This window comes from Hypomesus nipponensis, chromosome 10 (genome assembly GCF_054491055.1).
Source record: "Hypomesus nipponensis isolate SF chromosome 10, ASM5449105v1, whole genome shotgun sequence".
Classification (NCBI taxonomy): domain Eukaryota; kingdom Metazoa; phylum Chordata; class Actinopteri; order Osmeriformes; family Osmeridae; genus Hypomesus; species Hypomesus nipponensis.
The window spans coordinates 12,309,022-12,330,954 of record NC_140370.1 but is presented as its reverse complement, the minus strand read 5'-3'; the positions used below and the strand labels follow the sequence as shown (position 1 = coordinate 12,330,954).

Genomic DNA, 21,933 nt, shown 5'->3' with positions numbered 1-21,933 from the left:
GCTGAAGCTATAGGCTGTTCCGGTTTGTTCATGCGTTAAAAATAAACACTCCGCCAGTTTCCATATTTTAATCATCTTTCAAGGGAGGCTGTACGACTTACTGATACCAAAGTGTTTAACAAAAATATGAATTCGACTTCATTTAACAAGACATGGGGAAATGATCTTGAATTTGTATTAAAGTGACGTTTCAGATAAATGTATTTTTCCCATTGCCTGGAAGTCTAACCTGGACCAGTCCGAAGCGTCCAATCAGAAAACGTTTCAACTTCTAGAGCGAGAGAGCAAACTGCGAAGTGATGTTCAATGAGAGAGGGGGGAGATAGAGAGTGCTGGCAAGTAGGCGGACATGATTTGCTTTTAGTGTGTCAGTCGCATCCAACGGATTCACACAACGCAACATTTGATTTAACTTTAAAATACTTCAAAACGGTGGTAAGTCCGCTATCATTGTTTTTCACTTTACGAGGCTTTTGTTGGCTATACATTTATTTATTTATAATAATAGACCTGTCCAGTTGCTGTTTTAGAATCTTAAGGTTAACGAGTAGGTATTCCTCTGCTGTTTGGTCACATTATAGGCTATGTGATGTATGCATACAATATCTACAATATTTTGGGGTTAGCCAGCTGGACTACAATTCAAAAGTGGAATATTAATCTCAATGACGTGAGTCTTTCAAAAATTGATTTGAATTTGAATATTGCTCTCACTTGTAGCCTACTTGGTCTTTGGTATTTTCATTGCAAAGCCTTCATCAGAATAACAGGGGAAACGCATTACATTTTAATGACTTTCTTTCAAGAAATAGGCAAATAAAACATCGTTGACTTGTGAGTTGTGAGATAAAAATAACCGTCTCATTAGAGCAGCATATGCTTAATTATTTTCTCTTGAAACAATAATGCTGCGATCTCTTATTAATTCAACTGAACTGTAGCCTAAGTTACGGGAAAGTTGCGAAAACAGTTTTTTTGATTTGTTACTCCGCATAGTCTCCAATTTTCCGAATCATCCGTTGAGTTTTATTGATAGACTGGTTGCGGGTCGACACTAGCTACTTTGCATGTGACAGCGGGCAATTGAACCCAACTCTAGCCTAACCAGCCCAAACCCAAGCTTTCGCTCTTCACTAGCCTACTCCTGAAAATATGTAATGCTTAGATCTGATGGATTAGACAGTCCTATGACGGTGTGTGTTATGAACGCTGATGAAAGGACGGCTAAACGCCCCAAGCCCAAAGGATTTAACGCTTGCAGTCTTGTAGCCATAGAGTCGTGAGTGATCACAGCAAACCACAATTATCGCTTCTCCGGTGGATACAATTATGTTTTAGAAATTATTTGGTGAACCTTCATCAATGTGACCATGACGATATATTGAAATGTTGATGTAAGCTGACTTGTAACTTGCTAACAGTCTAATGATGACGCTCTAGCCTTATTTCGATGTTCTCTCAGAAACAAGTGTTGGCTCGAGGCAGCTCTCCGGACGGAGCGGAGCTGATGCGAGACACCTGTATCAGAGCCTCTAAGATTCTCTTATTGTGCGAAGGCCATACAATTTTCCGCATAAGTTAACTTGTTTAATAGCTTTGTGAGTGGAAAAAATAAATAAACATGTTTAAATTCCATTGAAGAGAGGCAGATTTGATCAGTGAACAATTTTGTAATGGTCTCGCTTTCCCATTACCTAGATAACAGTGACCCGTGGTGCGTTCGAACCGCTTTCCTAGGATTGCTTCGAAGGATTCATACGCTCGTGTCCTAAACGTTGATTAAAAGCAATTTTAAACTTCACGTTACTGAAGTAGCTTATGATCTGGTAAAGGGTTTTGAGCGATTGCGTCGCGTTTATTCACCGTGCCCTCGTGTGGTGGTGCCAGAGTGTGAAAAATTAGGAGAAGGGATATGTTCCCAAATTAATTAATTGAAATTCTTGAAAATACAATATTTGAAAAATATTCATCTTGGGATAGATTTCGTAGCCTACGTGTATGCACCGTTATGCGCCTTAATGCTCTGTGAAGAAGTGGAAGGTGAAGGTCTTGCCTGATCCGTCTGAAAGTAAATGGCGAATATGTATGTAGGGGACATTTTAGTTTTCAACTATATTGGTTGGCCTCGGTTCAGTTGTTCAGTAGCCTGTGATGTTGTTCAGTGAGTCAAGGGTATCCATAATGAATTAAGAATGAGTTCCAGCTCACCAACTTGGCATGAATCACAAGGAACTAAGGCCTGGCTTCTACACTACAGACATCGAGTAGCCTGTAGGCTGACACCAACATTCTCATACCTTTCCTTCATCTTCTATATGAAACCTGCATTGTAATGTATAGTCATGCTGTAATAGCCTTCTGGTCCAATCAGTGGAAAGATCACAGTGGTTAGAGCACAACTGCAGATCAAGAGGTTGCATGTTCCAAACCCTTCCTGTACTGTGTTTTGCTTGGGATAAAAGGATCTTCTAAATTATTATTAAGATCATTATTATTATTGTTATAACATGTTTTGTGATACATGCGACAGAAAAAGTAGCATTATACTCTCAATGGCAAACACACTCAGCCACAAAATGATTAAATCCAAGTGCCCAGATAGCACAATGACATCATTTTATTAAATTAAAGAGTCTCTGTATGCAAATGAGCACAGTCTCTAAACAGGTCTGCATGTTAATTAGGCTGCATGCTTTGACACCTCACAGGACAATGAGCCATTGTCCTGAGTGTTTGTCAACCTACCGAGGAGTGAGATAACATTGAATATCACAGCTGGGCCATCATCAACTGTTACACTGAGGAACTTATCTGTTAGGTTCAGTGTGGCATTTCCATGGTTTGATCTTAACAAAGGCTTTACCTAGACACAAACAGGGTCAGTTATCCAGAGGAGACAAACCCATTCTAAAGCTTTTCTGATTCTAGAACATTTTTACAAAGAAAGGTTCATACCAGGAATCATTTTTGCCTGTTTTCTTCCTCCTATCTGAACGGTTAATTCTAATTAATAAATAGGTCACCTCAAGCATTGTGTACCTTGTTACATTTACATTTAGTCATTTAGCAGACACTCTTGTCCAGAGTGACTTACAGTAAGTACAGGGACATTCCCCAGAGGCAAGTAGGGTGAAGTGTCTTGCCCAAGGACACAACGTCATTTGGCATGGCCAGGAATCGAACTGGCAACCTTCAGATTACTAGCCCGATTCCCTAACCACTCAGCCACCTGACTGTTGTTCAGGCTGCTCTGTGTACCCCAGAAAACGGAGCGTGAAAAGTCTCCTCTGTAATGAGTCACAGGGAGGTTGTCCACAAATGAACAGTTTCTTTTGACAAGCAGTCATCTGAATCTGTCCACCGAAAAAATGGTGGCTGTTTAGAGTTTGTTGAGCTGCTCGCCTTGAACTGCTTCCTGTGCTCGATTTGACAGTGGCAGCAATTATGTCTTACTTGAGACAGCTCTGTTTGTACACATCTTGTCTGAAGCGCAGACTAACATTGTCATTGGATGTCACCAGGGTTTTTAACACAAGTCTGTGATTGAGTAAAAAGAGACTGAAATAAGGAAATGGGTGTGCATGTGAGTGATAATAGAGTTAAAGAATATGTGACAGAAACAATAGTCATTAGGCCTACCTTATTCACCAGAAGTAAGGGTAGTGGATTTTTTGTTTATCATTGTTTTTTCATATATTGTGTAAACAACTGAGATGAACAGGTTGTACGTCAAGACTTAGTCTTATTTGCTACAAGTCTTATCTTGTATGCCAGGCTGCTGTGAATGTGATTTCAGGGTGTAAAATACACAGTTCTCAAGCCGTCCTTTCTAAAACACATGAATAGTTTATGTCGTCTCTCCATCTCTTCCTCACCCTAAGGCTCACAGTCACCCCGGTGTTTAACTCCCTGTCTATCGCTTCCCCTACGTAAAGTTTGGTGTGTTTGTTTGGTTTGTAATACGCACCCATGATCAGGTGCTGACAAGCTTAATTAACGACCGAAATAGACATGAGGACGGAACGAGAGATAGATCTTTGCGAAACTCGTCTGAAATGTTGTTTAACAGACTTACGCCCCACCCAGCAACTGTGGCTGTTTCCCAATACACACACAAAACGATGATTTGGAACAAATATTTGGGCGATCGTTCATTTCCGTGTTGACTCGATGCGGTTTCTATCTCGCGTTCACTCCTTCTGTGTGGTAGCAGTACACAGCAAGACATTATACAGTCCCAGGAGTCACCAGACGGCTGTCTCCAGTGTCTCACACCATGAACTGCAGAAGAGTTTTCTCTGCATTGCTGAGATAAAGCAGAGGATTCACCAAGCTTATGGTGTTTGGAGAGCAGTGTGAATGACATAACTCAAAGCGCCCAGCATCACTCCTTATGTCTTATAATCGCTATGACCCCTGACCCCTGAGATCATCTGGTGCTGAATTGACAGTGGCTTCTCTCTTCATTAGTCTTCATGGTATCTCTTTTTCCCATCTCTCTTGCTTTCTCTCTGTCTCTTTCTGTCATTTACTTCTGTCTTTCTTTCTTTCTCTCTTTCTTTTTCATCCTCTCCAGCTTCTTCTCTCTCACCCAGCTTGTGTTGTGTGGGAGTTCACATCATGTAAAGCACTGTGGAAGGTCTCGTATATTGATGTGCCCTCCAAGGCAAGTGTTTATCCTAAATTAAGACATAAATAGACTGGTAGGGGATGTCTCTCACCGGGTCAAATAGCTTGAAGCACTGTGCTGATGTTGTAGAGGTGGTTTGAAACCCTGCTCTGGTAACCCTGCAGAAATGGCCATTTGGTCTTGTGGGAGATGTGTGTGTTTGCACTGTAAGTCACACTCACAGATGCACACACACACACACTTACACCCACACGTAACGATAGCTGAGCCAGACGTTTGCTCATTTGCATGGCAATAGGGCACAACATTCCAGTTCCTGGTCACAATACAGCAGGCAAGGGAGAGAAGAGCCATGTAGGCTCCCAGTGAGTTCAACCTGCCATAAAACTGCAGTTCTCACGCTTTCTCCTCCTCCAAGAAACACCAAATAAACACCTTCTAAACAAACTCACAAGCACACAAACACGTAAACACACATACACACAAATACATTGCACACACAGGCCCAACAGGAAGCCTATTTGGAAATGCTATAAAAAACACACAAATAAACACATAAAAAAGACACACACACAACAGAACTAAAGGCATCACTGCAGGGTCAAACACCAAGGGCACCGAACCAGTGGATACGCCTAGTTTGCTGATTGTGAGGTGATGTGAACAGCAAAACAACCAGACCAAACCTGTCCAAACCAGTCCAAACCAGGCTAAACCAGACCAAATTAGACAAGACCAGACAAGACTGGACTAGACTATTCTTGAGTAGACTAGGCCAAATCAGACCAGGGTGTGAACCCGTACCTGATGAGAGAAGAAGTCATTGTCTGTGTCACAATGTTGTGACCAAGGTACGTTGGAACCCCATATCTTCTCACGCTTACGTAAGAAGGAGTTCCATCTGGTGAGTGCTGGCCTGGAGTAGTGGCTGCTCAGGAGAAACACATGGCTGTCCTATTGAGGAAAGCGAGAAAAACACACAGCACACACACACACTTAATATCTATTATCTCTCCCTGTTGAGATTAGGGCATGTTGCTGCAGGGATTATGGGGGATGTGGGGTGGGGCAAGGGGGGCAGGGTAAGGGATTGTATGGGATGGTAGCAGTTTGTAGGGTTGAGAGGGGGGAAGATGTGTGGGTTAAGGTGAGAGGGAGAAGAGCGGGCGTGTGGGTCTAGGGCAGTTGGTATTATGGCTCGTGTTGTGTGGTAGTGGCCAGAGCTTCAGTATGAGAGGTCCAATAAGACCAGGCGATGCAGGTCTACACCACTAAAGAATGGATGTCGAATTCCCTTGATTTGATTTTAAATGTCATTTGATTTCATTCTGTACATTGATTACACACTATTGTGTACAATCATAGCTGGAGCTGAGCTCGTCGATTGGCTCCATCTCAGGAACCGAGCAGAACTCGATTGATTGCTATATCTGAATCTGTGTTATAAGCAAGCTGATGTCATTGTGTATGCAACCTTGCAGTCCACAGTCTAGACTCATTTTCCCCCTATAAACAGACTGATCAATAGAAATTGACGACCGAATCATTGTAAGTTGATGACCACCGGCCCATTTCATGAAATGCTGCCTGACAGCCTGGTTGGGTGGCTAGGCTCCCTGGCACTTGCAGTATTGGTAACTTGAGATCAGTCCAGGAAATATTGCTTCCGTCTGTGTGCAATGTTGTACTCCCTGAAACATCCATTCTGCTGCAACCAGAGAAAAATGACTTAAAAACTCCATACTCCATACAAAAAGGTAAACACCAACTCATGCTTCAACTCCTACATGTGTAATTACGAAGTGACATCATTGACATGTGGATTGATCAAATGATGTGTGTCCGAGTATTCTAATTAAACAAAGTGGGAGGTGGATGCAGAGCTCTTCATTAGCAAACTGCAGACTGTCTGCTTCTCAGACACCGCCGGGCATGAGCTGCCCTTATACCACTGCTCTTCCCCAGTGTGGAAGCCTGCCTGCATGCCTGCCTGCCGGCCTGCCTGCCTGTTGCCTGCCTGCCTGCCTGCCTGCCTGCCTGCCTGCCTGCCTGCCTGCTTGCCTGCCTGCCAGTCTCTCTCTCTCTCTCTCTCTCTCTCTCTCTCTCTCTCTCTCTCTCTCTCTCTCTCTCTCTCTCTCTCTCTCTCTCTCTCTCTCTCTCTCTCTCTCTCTCTCTCTGTCTCACACACGCGTGTGACAGCCTGTGGATGATGACATTCTCCTTTCTTCACCTCTAATTGGTCCTGTGGGAGTCTTCAGGACCCACTACGGGGCTGTCGTCTGTGGCAGGGCCGCGTGCACGCACACGCACAGTCCCTCTCGGCTCCCCTTCCCACACACACAGTCACACACTGACACCCTCACCGTCGCCCTCACAGGTGTGGCTGGTGGTCCTGGTATAGTCAGGCCGTCAGCAAGCACTCTCATATACACACACACACACACACACACATAAACCTTCACGCACGACACCCTACCCAGTCCCCTGGGGGCCAGTTAAATCCCCCTATGGTAGATGTGAGGTATTAAAGTCAGTGAAGCGGTGTGTCCTGAAGGTCAAGTTAAGAACCACCAAGGGTGGTTTATTTCCCTGAGATGACCTGCTGTCCACAACAGAAGAGGAGTCTGTGTCTTTAGTATACAGGATGGATTTAGATACTTTACTAAATGACTTATGGAAGCTAAAGTACACACAGAGATCCATACGTACCATACGCAGACATTAGCATTCATGATGAACACACACTTTAGTATGCCTCCAGTTTCTTTCATGTGTGAATGATGTGCAAACGAGTTAATCACAGTCTTTTTTGGTGGGACACTTGTCTGTGTGTGTGTGTCCTCTATGGTGTTGCGTTCAGGTGATTTCCCCCAGCAAGATGTTGTCATGGGATTTAACAGGTCACAGAGCTGTGGAGGAGCGCTCCTGGGGCTTGACTAATATGGTTCTCCTTGTGCATGCACACACACCCTGCTCTCGCACACTGTACACACATACCCTCACACTCACATATACGTCCACACATTTGACTGCTCCAGTTGGCTAATAGCAATGTAAAGGATTTGTCCCTGGGACACTCCCTTCAGTAACTTCCCACCCCTCAGTTTCAAACCTCCAAGGCATTATATAGCTGACTGATTCTGACATTTAATCAATACTGTCTAGTATCTGCTGTTACCTGATTCAATTAAGGCCATTCATAAAGCTAGGCTAATGGTTTAATGGATGGAGAGATAAAGCAGCAGTAGCCTCAGAGTGGAAAGGAGGAATGTTGTGCTTGTTTCACCATCACAATTACACTGTGATTCACTGCCTCTGCATGCATGACTGTGTGTGTGTGTGTCTGTGTGTGTGTGTGTGTGTGTGTGTAAGCGTACATGTGCGTGTGACAGAGAGGGAGGGCCATGGTGACCCTCGGCCCTCGGGGCTGATGGAAATAAACATGTTGATTGCAGTTCAGTCAATGACAAGCATGCACGGTTGACCAAAACAGGAGATCTGGACTCAGCATGCCCTCCTCGCCCACCTGATTCTGAATTGATTGGACCGGTTCTGAAGCACTCTCAATAAAAGGCTGAAGTGGATGACTTAAATGTCAATCTAAACATTGTGATGTGGGTCAACCTGCTGGTAAAACACTGAGCAGGAAATTGATTTAACATCTGGCCTTATGCTCCTGCCTCACACAGTTTCACCACTGATGGTTTTAATGACAACAGAGAGACTGGGAGCCTTGGGCAGGGTATACATTATATGTGTGCATCATGTGGGCTTGAGGGAGTGAGCATGTTCGGGCTTACAGTAGTTTGATCTGGTCAGGGCAGGTACAAAGTGCTGTTAGCCACCATATAATTTGCATGCTATTATTAAGACGTTGCATAGCCCAGAGCTTTGATAGCTGAAAGCACCATAAGTCATGTAATTGCTCTGGTAGCGTTTCTGACCTGCAAAGTGGTTCATACGATGTGAATTTGGATTGATTCATTGATTTTTGTGTGTTTGAGTGCAAGGCTTTTAGTGGTTGCAGAATAAAGGCTGGTTTATATCAGAGGCGGGGGGGTCTCTCTGCTCCCTGGTCGTATTCACCCATTACATGACAGGAATAGTTTCTATTGATTCCTAAACTATAATTGAGTCCTTGAAGTGTAACGTTTCAAAATTGACAAAGATATCGGAAAACATTTTCACAGACAAGCATCTCAAAAAAGTTTTACATTTTTCTCATTCAAAAATGGTTGTCTGTGATTATTTGTTCATATCTTTTTGACTTTTCAGTTCAACTATAAATGAAAGATAAAACAAACCCAAAATGACCAGCTATATAAAATAAACGACAAACCTAGTCCTATATATAAATCTTATCTCTTTTTTCTTCATCAACAGGTTTCCATCCATCCAGAGGAGGGAGTATGAGGGAGGCTTCCTTGACAGAACCTAAACATCTGCAAAGATAGAACACTCCACCAACACCATTGAACAGAGGAAAGAGAGAGAGAAAGAGAAGACGCCAAGATGAGAACGCTCTTGCTGGTCCCTCTGTGGACCACGGTGGCCCTGGCCTTAGTGCTGTCTGTGCCTGTGCAGGCCATGGCTCTTGCCAGCCAGCCAGAGACTGACGCCCAGCCAGGGGCTGGAGGGCTGGAGGTTGAAGGGGACCGTGTGGGGCCAGTCCCCCAGAATGATGAGCGCTTCAGCGGGCGTCAAGCTCTGAAGCGTGTCCGACGAGGCTGGATGTGGAACCAGTTCTTCCTCCAGGAGGAGTACACAGGAAGTGATCACCAGTACATTGGCAAGGTGGGACCTGTAACCCAGTCAAGGCTAAAATGATATGCAAATGCTGTAACATGTTTTAGAGTGATGTTTGAACAATATCAACTAAACACCTGTTGTAATGCCAAAGGAAACACACAGTGGCTCAAAATACAAAAGACGAGGTATTCATCAATGCCTAGGACTGTGGTAACCTTTCAATCTCAAGACCACCCATTAAGCAGACGAGAGAGGAGGAACAGAGTCTAGTTCGTGGGATACTTTAGGCCTGTAGGGTATAACGTGTCAAACCAAAACTGAAAGAAATACATGATTGCCTGAAGAAATGAAACAGTGCTTCATTCTGTACTCGACAGCACGAACAGCGTGAATACTATTATTTCTACCTTTTGAAAAGACCAAACAAATCGAGCTCCAACCTGCTTGTGGATTTGGGTTTTTGATGTCTTTATATTGGACCCCCTATGTAGTGTGTTTCATTGAGGGCTGGATGGCAAGATGGCTGGATGGGGTCTGGTGCAGGAGATGAGACAGGAGAGTGAGAGTGGAGCTGCAGAGGCTACAGAGGCTGTGGGCCCTCCAGCCCGGCATGTTCTCACAGTCAGTCTCTCACACCAGCCGCACACACTGTAGGTCTCAGATACGACATGATCAAAGAGGCTGGAGATATAGAGGGAAACAAGGAGAGAGCGAGAGAGAGAGAGAGACAGAGAGAGAGACAGAGAGAGAGAGAGAGAGAGAGAGAGTGGGAGGGGGAGAGATGAAGCGTGTATGAAAAAAGATAAGGTAGACAGGTGGGAGGGAAGAAAGAAAGAAAGAGGACCAAGTGTGTGTGAGCAGGGCAGGGGCTCTTTTCAGAAAGCCCTGAAGAGAATGATCCACCTTGTCACAATCCTCTTTTTCGCCACAAGCCTGCTGTGTTACTGCACATATAATGACATGTGCTCTGTTCCAGTGTTGCGTCTCTCCCGGGGATATATGTGACAGAGTGGCTATGTGCACGTGTGTGTTTTTGTGCCAGATTCATACATATGTAGGAGTTTGTGACTGCGTCACTCATGGAGGTGATGACTATAGAGATGACTGCAGTGACATTTGTACTTCAAAGCACCGATCTCAAGGTGCGTGGCAGAGTATGAAAGCAGAAGCTTGGTACGTGTGGCTGCAGTGGCCACGGGCACAGGAATACACTGTATGATAATGAGAAGGCTCGACTGTGTGCTCGGGGGGAGGGGAGGGGGGGGGGGTAAATCTATGATCTATGATCGTTCTTCTTTGCCCGTGCTGAGGTGTCATGCCTCTCGTTTTATTTTCCTTTTAAAGACATTTCCTTCTCCATCCCCCACCACCATCATTTCCCTAGAGTGGGTTTGTTCTGCAACCTGCTACAGTAGTGCTAGATGTGCTGGTTCGTAGCTGGACCTGGCTCTGGTTTTCCGAGATAATGGATGGGAGGGTCCAGTGAGAGCTCAGGGACACATATCGACCGCTCTGATAGCTTCTCTGATTGGATAGGTGACGTATGGGTGTGGTACATCTGGTGCAGTGGAAGATATACTGTGGTTAGACGACTAGAGCCAGAGGTGGGTACATAGTCACACAGGGTTAATTTGAGAATCAAGGAGATCGCCTGTGTTTGATGAGAGTGCAGGCTGTCTCACCAGAGATCTGGCTGACTGTGTGTTGATTCTGCGGTCCCTCTAAAAAACCTTCCCTCGAACAGCTTCTAACAGGTTCTAGCCCTAACCCCAAGCAGACATGAAGGTCGCCCACAACCTTTAGCCTTTAGCTCATGAAGCTAGCGCAATCTTAATGTTCTGACTCTGTGTTGTGTTTCATGAACTATAGCTCCAGTCAGACATGGACCGGGGTGACGGCGCAGTCAAGTACATCCTGTCTGGTGAGGGCGCTGGCTCATTGTTCGTCATTGATGAGAAAAACGGCGACCTGCACGCCACCAAGAAGCTGGACAGGGAAGAGAAGGCCTTCTACACCCTCCGGGCAACCGTGGTGAACAGGATCACGGGTCACAAGCTGGAACCGGAGACAGAGTTTGTGGTCAAGCTCCACGACATCAACGACAATGAGCCTAAGTTCGCTAAGGAGGTCTACACCGGAACAGTACCAGAGAGGTCCGACATTGGTGAGTCACTCACAATGTCCTCATCGGGTTGTTTGATTTAGGTGTATGTGTCAGAAATATTATTGATTGATTAGTATTGAAGACATTTGATAAATCTTTGTCTCTCTCCCTCTCTCTCTCACTCCCCCCCCTCTCTCTCTCTCTCTCTCTCTCTCTCTCTCTCTCTCTCTCTCTCTCCCAGGCACGTCAGTAATCCAGGTGACCGCCACTGACGCTGATGACAGCATGTACGGAAACAGCGCTAAGCTGGTGTACAGCATCAGCCAAGGACACCCTTACTTCTCTGTCGATCTCACCACAGGTCAGTGGGCTTGCATGGTGGAGGTGGTTCGAAGACCGGGCCGGTATGCAGGGACAGTAACGCAGTGTCAAGAGATCCTGGCCAAATCTCTTTGGCAAGGATGTACCACTCTGCACCTGTAGTTCCTCTCCTCTACATGCCTCTCTTTTCTTCCTAATGACCTGTCTAGTGAAGAGGATGTGAGAGTGGACTGCCCCTTTGCTTTAGCGAAAAGAAAAATGAATGTCTCGATGAAAGGAATTGTGTGTCTGTGCGTACGCGCGTGTGTGTGTGTGTGTGTGTTGCAGGGAACGGTTGATGTATTGTAATGCACTACTCAGAACGGGCCATTAGTGCATTCCCAACCTCCATTTTCACTGTCTAAAGCAGAGCGACGACACATTTAATCATTTATAATGTGCACCCTGGAAAATCTCCTCCACTGCTCTGTGTTTTAAACAAAAGGGAGATGGCCTCAGAAAAGGCTGCCAGATTATGACAAGGCTTAGCAGCGATATGCCTGATCCCAGTTGTGACATGCCAGAGGTTGTCCCTGTCACACACACACACACATTTACACACAGACAGGACTTGAAAGCCTAAGAGCTTTGGAGACAAGAAGAGATGGCTCCCCATGGGCTCGGGGGTTAATCTCTAAAACAGAAGCTCTTATTCACAGAAACGCTCCGACAGAAGCTATTGTACGAGGCAAAATGACCGCCTGACTGGCAGGCTGCTACGCTTCTGCCCATGTCGGGCAGTACTCAGTGTATCATGGAGGATTAGAGGAGGGAAGCAGCCCCCCCCCCCCCCTCCGCTCAGCTCCGCTCAGGGCTGTGTTCAAACATCCTACGTACACTTCACCTGTGAACGATCTGTTGACATTGGTGGAAAAATGACATTGACGCTGTTAAACATGGATGTCAAATGCAATAGCATCCCATTTTTTTGGGGGGGGGATACAAGAGTTCATTGTGGCATGTAGTAGTATGGAATGAGAAAAGGTACCGCTTGCAGAAACCTATTGTTTTGAGAGTATAGTGTCCTCGTCACAAAGAAAGGGCTATGAAAGCCTCTGCTGTAGCTTCACATACAGTTACAGTGAGTGGTCAGTGATGTGGATTCACTAAACTCTTCAGTTTGCTCATTTTCTGTGTAGGCGTGATCAGGACAGCCTTGGGTCCTAACGACATGGACCGGGAGCAGCGTGAACACTACCAGGTGGTGATTGAGGCCAAGGACATGGCCGGCCAGAGGGGCGGCTTGACCGGATCCACGGTGATCAACATCACTCTGACCGATGTCAACGATAACCCCCCACGTTTCACACAGAGTGAGTACTGATGTTTCGCACACTGTTTTTATAGACCTGGAAAAAGCCTGTATTTCCCCAGAGACCAATCACTGGGAGTAGTCCCAGTACGCTTTGGAATTAGCAGGATGGAAGGAGGTCCTCTGGGTGTGTGCTTCAGCTGTGCTCCCCCATGGGGACGTCATTCAGAACTGTCTGCTGCACACAGTGTAGTCTCTCAGCAGAAGAGTAGAGTAGCTGAGTGTCCATCGAGAATGAGGACATGATTAAACAACCACAGTGCTGGCCCAGTTCACAAAGTCATTCAGTTTTTTTGTTTTTTTTTGTAATCCAGATTAAATCAACAGAGTACTTCTATCCCCCTCTCTCTCCTCTCCTCTTTGACACTCTCTCACTTTCTTCCGTTTCCCACTCTACTTTTCCTCTCATTCTGACACTGCCAAAGTGTTCTCGTTCTTTATTTCCCTTTCCCCCTTTCCTCACCCTGTGTTGTCATGACTCTGGCGGCTGTCAATTGATTGCACCCGGGGATCTGTTGGACAGATTGCTTTTGGCATTACAATATAAGTCCCTTCATGCTGGATGGTAGAGAGAAGGCTGATCACAAACACTTACACACATACATAAACACACACACACACACACACACACACACACTACAGTTTGAGGTAGGACGTGGCTGAGAGGACCATTCGCCTCTTTGTATTCAGCGTGTCAAAGACAAGATTCACACTCTTACATGTGTTGCACGGTTGTGTAACACTGCCTTTTGGTTCAGGCTTCAGAGCAGGAGTTGTCCATGGTGGTAAATCACACTGAATGTTGAACTAATGTTCTTCTGAATGTGTGCGTGTCAATGCCTCCAGGCATATACCAGTTCAGCGTTCCTGAGTCGATGAGGGCAGGGACTCCCGTGGGGAGGATCCGAGCCACAGATAAAGACATCGGCAGCAATGCCGAGATGGACTACACCGTAGTCAGCGGCGACGGCATCGACGTGTTCGACATCAGCACAGACAAAGACACACAAGAAGGAGTCATCACTGTTGTCAAGGTAAATACCAACAGCTGCCAATCAGCATCTGGACTACACGGACATGTGTCACGGCACAATGCCAGTGCTCCGGCATCATTTGGGTTGGCTAACTCTGCGCGGTTCTGTAGCCTCTAGACTACGAGAGGAAACGCTCGTACACGCTGGAGATCCAGGTGCAGAACACGCAGCTGGACTCGCGCTTCCTGTCCGTGGGCACCAAGGACATGGCGACGGTGCGCGTCAGCGTGGAGGACGTGGACGAGCCGCCGCTGTTTGAGCGGGCCAGCTACATGATGGAGGTGAAGGAGGACGCCGCCGTGGGCGTGGCCCTGGGCTCGGTCAGCGCCGTGGACCCAGACGCCTACCGCAGCCCAGTCAGGTATGGAAAGAATGTTCCGGGAACATCAACCCTTCGAGTCCGACCTGCTGGCTAGCGCGCGGTGGCCAATCCTAGACTAGAATTGTGGAAAGGCGTCGTAGAGGTTTATGTAAGTCTGTATGTTTATGTGTGGGTGCATTTGTGTGGGTGTAAAAACCCACCTGTGAGTCTGAGCAAATTAAATCATGGTCCCATGAGCCCTAATTATCGTCTTGTTGCCACCCTCATGGGTAGTCAGGTAAAGGGCATCACAGTGAAAGAGAACCCAGCCAGGAGCTGCCACAGGCACACTCTACTCTCTGTATCTAGCTGCTCTGTTGCTCTGTGGGCACCTGTCCCTCCATCTACCTGACTGACAGGGTAGGAATAGTAGACAGAGAGAGAGAGACTAAGAGGGAGAGAGACTTTGAATAAGAGCAAATTACATATTACCATCGTAAATCGAACCCAAATGTCGTTCTTTGTTCTCCTAGCGCTGCGGTGAGAGCAGGAGGTCAAGTGAAATCCACCTCGCTCAGGGGTTCGACTACATTCAGGAATATCTCTTGTCTACATGCTTCACGGCACACTCCGCCTCGTTTCCTTCTTTCTCTCTCCCTTTCTCCCTCTCATTTGGTGTCTGGGCTTCTTGCAGGTATTCGATCGACAGGCGCACAGACCTGGACCGGGTCTTCAACGTTCACCCGGGGAACGGCTCCGTGTTCCTGCTCAGGTCTCTAGACCGAGAGGAGGCGGCCTGGCACAACATATCCCTCATTGCCACAGAGTTCAGTGAGTGTCCTGTCCCAACGACATGCGTATGACTTCCAGCGCACTGATGAGTCACCAACATCCTCATTAGAGTGAGGATCCAACCTGATGGTTGTGTGTTTCTGTCTCCTTTGGCAGACAACCCCAAGCAGACCAGTCGGGTCCCTGTGTACGTGCGTGTGCTGGATGTCAATGACAACGCGCCCGTTTTTCCTACCATCTACGAGACATTCGTCTGCGAGAGGACCAAACCCGGCCAGGTATGGACACTTCCATTTACATTTAGTAGATGCTCTTATCCAGAGTGACTTACAGTAAGTACAGGGACATTCCCCCCAAGGAAAGTAGGGTGAAGTGCCTTGCCCAAGGACACAACGTCATTTGGCATGGCGGGGAAATCAATCCGGCAACCTTCTGATTACTAGCCCGACTCCCTCACCACTCAGCCATCTGACTCTCACACTTCCCCTGCTGAACCCTTACAAATGCTCTCCACGTCCATGTGACAAATGCCCACCTACGTTTATATACTCACATGGTGCTTGTTAGTACTTGGAACAAGTGTTAACATGGTCATTGAAGTGTGTTCCTAGTACAATACCACAAAACCATCTATTTGACCACAAATAGGGGGTACATTATTACCAAATACTACCCAGCAGGTTTGAATGCAGGCAGTCTGGTGTCTATTAGTCCTATAGCGTCTCAGGTGGCTGTGACAATAAGACATGTCCATCATTCCAGCACATGCATATGGAGATAAAGCTTGGGGATGACAGCCCACCCATCTCCTGCTGTGTGATTGGTCCCCTGGGCCCTTCTCTCTTCTTCTATGGTGTCTGATGAGCTAATCCGTCATAGAGGATGACAGGAAGCTGTCACACATCAAGGACGAGTTTGAATAGGTGGCTCTGTGCCACTCATCTCCTCTCCGACTCTTTCATCCCCCATCCATCTAAAGTCATAATTCATTTTGGAGGAAGAAATCAAGCCAACCCCTGCTTCCCAGTGGAGCGTACTTGCGTGTGTGTGTGTGTGTTTGATTCTCTGTTCACGTTTGGGACTGTGTGTCCTGTAAATGAGTAGGATTACCATCAGGTGTGTCTCTGTTGTCCTGTGAGCAGAAGATCCAAACAGTGAGCGCTGTGGACGCTGACGAGCCACAGAGTGGGAACAAGTTCTTCTTCAGCCTGTCCCCAGAGGCTAACTACCGCAGCAACTTCACCGTCAGAGATAACGGAGGTGGGAACATCCCCCCACACACATGCTCCACACTTCACACGCCTCGACGTTCACACATCTGCTTATTGACATGTGCACATCACCGCCTTGTGGGTTCAGTGACGTTAGTGTGTTTTTAAGGGATAAAATCATATTGGGTAGCTGCCCAATGTCAGATCTTAGAAGTGCATGTAATTTGCTTTATAACTGCCTCCAAAAAGTTACAAATGCCCATTTAAATATTTGCCATGGACAACAATTTTGCACAGATATCTGAGCAATCGAGGAAGTAAATGATTTAACCATGTAAAAAAGTCTGTGCAATATCCTCCAAACTCCACCTGACACTAATTTTGTTCTCACCGTGTAGATAACACAGCTGGAATACTCACAAGGAGAGGGAGCTACAGCAGGCTCACCCAGAGCATCTACCACGTTCCCGTGGTGATGACGGACGGTGACTACCCGATGCAGAGCAGCACGGGCACGCTCACGGTGCGCGTGTGCACGTGTGACCGCGAGGGCAACATGGAGCTGTGTAACGCAGAGGCCCTCAGCAGCTCAGCTGGCCTTAGCACTGGAGCCCTCATCGCCATCCTGCTCTGTGTCATCATACTGCTAAGTGAGTACAGCATGTTTGTGTGTGTGTGTGTGTGTGTGTGTGTGTGGAGCTGTCATCATCATCCTGCTGTGTGCTGAACGATGCTGAGATGGCTGGAGGTGAACATGAGTGGGTGAGTGGGTGAGTGGGTGGGTGACAAGATATCTGAAAGCAGAACCATCAGGGGGTTGTTGAAACCATCCAATGGGTAACATGAAATCTTGGCATTCACAATCAAATGGATTGCATACTTTGAATTATGAAAATGACAAGAAATACTGAAACTTTTAGTCAGAAAAAAAAACTAAAGCTTTTACAGATGTCAGATTAAGTATTGAGCGGGCTTCTCGATCTTATTTATTATTTCCATATAGCCATGACCTCCATGACTTTCATGAACTCAGCCAAGCGTCATATTTTACAGATTGCACACAGGAAAAAGAGCACCTTGAATATATGGAAATTAATACAATAGACCTGTCACCTTTTCAACATTACCTACAATCCCATGGGATGCTGACAATCCATTCAGCAAAAGAGACTGAGAGATGGGATCTGGGTTATTCATGTGCTCACATGGTGTGTTCACTGCAGCGCGAGAGCTGAGTGACCAAATGGAACCAACTAGCCCTGAAAGGCAAAACACCCATCTAGCCTAATATACCTCCATTCCTTTCTTAACCTCTTTCTCTTTCTCCCTCTCGTTGTCTTTGTTTCTCTTCCTATCTCTCTTTCAGTCTCTCACTCTCTCTTTGAGATATGAAGACCACTATGAATGAATGTTTGATGAAATGAATCATGGTTTTGGGCCAATAAACCTGGTGTTAAGCTCCCCTCTCCCTCCCTCCCTCCCTCCCCCTCCCCTCTCCCTCTCCCTCTCCCTCTCCCTCTCCCTCTCCCTCTCCCTCTCCCTCTCCCTCTCCCTCTCCCTCTCCCTCTCCCTCTCCCTCTCCCTCTCCCTCTCCCTCTCCCTCTCCCTCTCCCTCTCCCTCTCCCTCTCCCTCTCCCTCTCCCCTCTCCCTCTCCCTCTCCTTCTCCCTCCCTCCCCTCCCCTCCCCCTAACCCTCCCCCCTCTCCCTCCCCTCTCCCTCTCATCCAGTGATCGTGGTGCTGTTTGCAGCCCTGAAGCGCCAGAGGAAACAGGAGCCGCTGATCATCTCCAAGGAGGACGTGCGGGACAATGTGGTCAGCTACAACGACGAGGGCGGCGGAGAGGAGGACACGCAGGCATTTGACATCGGCGCCCTGCGTCACCCCGACGCCGTGGAGGAGACCAAGCAGCGGCGTGACATCATCCCCACCGACACGCTCCTGTACCCGCCCCTGCGACGCCACGCCGCCGCGCTCGCCGTCCCCACGCAACGGGACAACGCCGACGTCAGGGACTTCATAAACCAGAGGGTTCTGGACAACGACAGTAACCCCACGGCCCCGCCCTACGACTCCCTCGCCACCTACGCCTACGAGGGGGCGGGCTCTGTGGCGGATTCGTTGAGCTCACTAGGCTCCTCCTCCTCTGAGGGTGACCAGGACTATAATTACCTCAGCGACTGGGGGCCGCGCTTCAGGAAACTGGCAGACATGTACGGAGCGGAGGACAGCGACCGAGACTCCTAGCTGATGCAGTTCCAGTACAACACTCATACACACACAGACACACACACATAAACACCTACATACACTCTGCAGACATAGTGACTATGGACAGGCTGAAGAGGAGGATTAAGTCGACCGAGTATTTTTTTACTAAGTGCCCTTCTGTTGCCCTGGAAACTGACGGCCATTGTCTTTGATGTCCGATAAGTTGGGTGTTTTCAGTTTTTTTACTCTTTGTGCTAAACAGTCTTCATAGACAAAGTGATTCTCACTTGGAAGTTCTGGGTTACAGAAAAGAAACTGTACAAACTCTATGGATTTATATATTTTTCTGTTCTCCCAGTAAATTGCATTGAGATGAGAAAACATTATTTGTTTCTCAGTGCATTATGTCACTGTCAGTATTTTGCCAGATTGCTAACATTTGATGTGGATTTAATAGACATTGTGACACTGATTCAGTATTGTGAGAACAATATGTTGCTGGGCTTCACGTTTGTTAAAATGTTTTTGAGAGACACTTCTTATGCAACAGTGCTTAGTTTAGGCTGTATTACAGTAGCCCACGGATTCTGCAACTCTCCTTTCTTCAACCCCCCAAACTTTTAGAGCACAACTGCAACATGTGAAACCTTTTGAAAGAAGTAGTTAAAAGGAGAAGACAGTACTGTGCATAGCCAACAAATTACCATTATTAATACTGACCCCTGACCCCAAATGTTTACAGGAAATCAAGGAATGCAGTATCCAAGAAATACCTTGTATAACTTTTAAACTGTATCTGCTACTTTATTTAATTAGCTCAGACACATTGCACATTTCTGTTCTGTATTTCAACTGCTGTCATCAAGGTAAGGAACTGTAACTATTTTTATGAACAGAGACATAATTAATTTGTGTTGTTGTGTTTACACTGTTCCAACAAGCAAGTTCAAAACAAATTTGTTGTTTTTACCAGTAAATCTCTTATTTTCGCTGGGCAGCTAAAGCATGTACTGTGGCAGACAGCTCAGAAGGTTAAAAAGTTTGTTTTCATAGAACAGAAGGAGAAATATGAACTGTTTCTTGGAAAAGCTTCATGGAAAAGGAACCACTATTAACCAGTTCCTAGACGTTAGTGAAAAGTTAGTTTGATTTTATTCATGGTTATTTTTCCTGTTGATTTGCATATCGTTTTTATTTTGTTCTATTTTGGTTTTGGTTTTGGTACCTGATCCGGTCTCTTTTCCTGGTTGGCACATCTGGTAAAGACTTAAATTTGCAAGCTTCAGTTATTTGATTGTGTTTGGCCACGTAATGCGAAGAGGGACACATGTAAAGGTCCTCCCCTTCCCAGGAACAAGCCTGGCACGGCCCTCACACTACCACACATGGGCACGAGGAAGAACATCTTTTGCTCTACTTTTTAGAAAAGTTCCTAATCTGACCATCGGGATATTATAATCTGCAAGAGGTTTGTAAACCGCCCAAACAGCACAGTTTAAAACTAAAAGCTTCATATTTAATTTAGATCCCAACTGAAATGATCAACCTTCCTGCCTAGACCTTGCAGACCTTGAAGAAGTGAGTGCTAAGTGTACACGTAGCTGCAGGACCATTTACTTGCATTTTAAGTGGGGATAAATCTTGTGTTTCCTTATAAGAAAGCAGAATTAGTCATGCCATAATTAATGACAAATATTTGTATGCTGTGTTGATCTATCAGAAATATGATGGTTGGAGTGGTACTGCCTTCTACAAGATTCAATATCAGAGAGAATTCTTTCAATGGAAGCCAAAATTAGCATAAATTATTGCTTTGCCACATAAAAAGCATTGGTATGTTAGACTGTGTTGTCTGTTTGGTGCAGCAATTGGTTGGCTATCAAGTTTGTCTGTAAGATGTTCTGGTGGTGAATGAAACTGTGGACCAGTCAGAGCTGCATATTGTGGCAGTGATTGAGGAGCATAGACAATGTTCATGTAAACTGCTTTTTATATTGTGGTTCTTTTTTTGTACCAAATATTTATAGGACACAACAACAATGATGATGATTATTAATTGATATTCTTGAAAACAAAAGAATCACTGTTTTTTGATGTATTTTGGAGGTGTACAATTTGATGTGGGCAGTCAGAAGTCTTACTATGGTGTATTAAATGTTTAATTTTATCATAATAAACTTTTACAGTAAACCACAACAGAAGTGTGGTCCATGGTTCATGCTTTAGAGAAAAGGAAAATGTTCTTTAAGCAGCAGCCAATTTGGAGAAGTGCTCGTTTAACTAATTAGAGTAATCCATAATTTGATTTTAAAGGTGAACCATTAATCTGCCAAATCTGATTCATTTACATTTAGAGAGAGCTGATTCATCAGAGGCTGACTCTGACTCATTTACATTTAGAACCAGATGATTCATTTAGCAACTGATTGTGGATGATCATAACCTGAGCCAGATGGTGCTATTTCAGCCAATGTCTGTGTTAATTGAATCATTTTAGACCTTTGCCATTGTGTAATTTGGTATCGTTTCTCTTCTGTTGATGACCCGCCTTTTTCTCTCCCTCCATCACTGCATCCAGATGCAGCAGCTGCAGTGGTAAGTGTAATACAAGCATAGGATTGTTTTGTATTCAGAATGTTGACAATTATATACAGTAGATCTGTTATGAATAATGAAAACATACATCCTGGTCCAATTTGAACATCCACATCACATACTCCTTCAGAGATGAGTAAAAAACATATAATAATAACAACATATATTAATTAAGACGTAATAAAACAATAACAATTAAACGATGATCCAACATTGAATATCCCAGAGTAGAAAAAGGAATAATCAAATAATGTGCAATATGATTTCTACATACTACATGGAATGTTTTTAAGCCTATTCCTAGCTATGGACGATCTTTGGGCCCATCTGCCGAAAATGAGAGACTTTCAGCTAAATATACGCAACACAACGAGCTTGATAAATGCACATGAACCTTGTCCACAAGCTGTTCCAGCTGAGGAATTAGTGGAGAGATGTGACTTGTCCGTGCTCATCCCAAGGGCATCCTCCATCAGGGCCTGCTCACTACTAGTCCCACTGTTAATCTTTAATGGGACTGTGGGGATGAATGCTGGAGGATCATACACACTAAAATAGACATACACACATGCATAAATTCCCTCATTAAGAAGCACAGAGGACAATGGATACATGCATACACGTATACACGTATA

General features: G+C 45.6%; 1 protein-coding gene across 1 annotated transcript; it reads left to right on the top strand.

Annotated features, from left to right (window-relative positions):
• Positions 1-316: 316 nt before the first annotated feature.
• Positions 317-20,888, top strand: cdh6 (cadherin 6). The gene is made up of 12 exons (XM_084707477.1): positions 317-435; positions 9,014-9,424; positions 11,249-11,543; positions 11,725-11,844; positions 12,983-13,156; positions 14,002-14,189; positions 14,300-14,550; positions 15,185-15,321; positions 15,439-15,560; positions 16,425-16,542; positions 16,892-17,143; positions 18,222-20,888. Exons 2-12 carry the CDS (start codon positions 9,143-9,145, stop codon positions 18,737-18,739), a joined length of 2,457 nt encoding a protein of 818 aa, XP_084563603.1. The 5' UTR covers positions 317-435; positions 9,014-9,142; the 3' UTR covers positions 18,740-20,888.
• Positions 20,889-21,933: the final 1,045 nt, after the last annotated feature.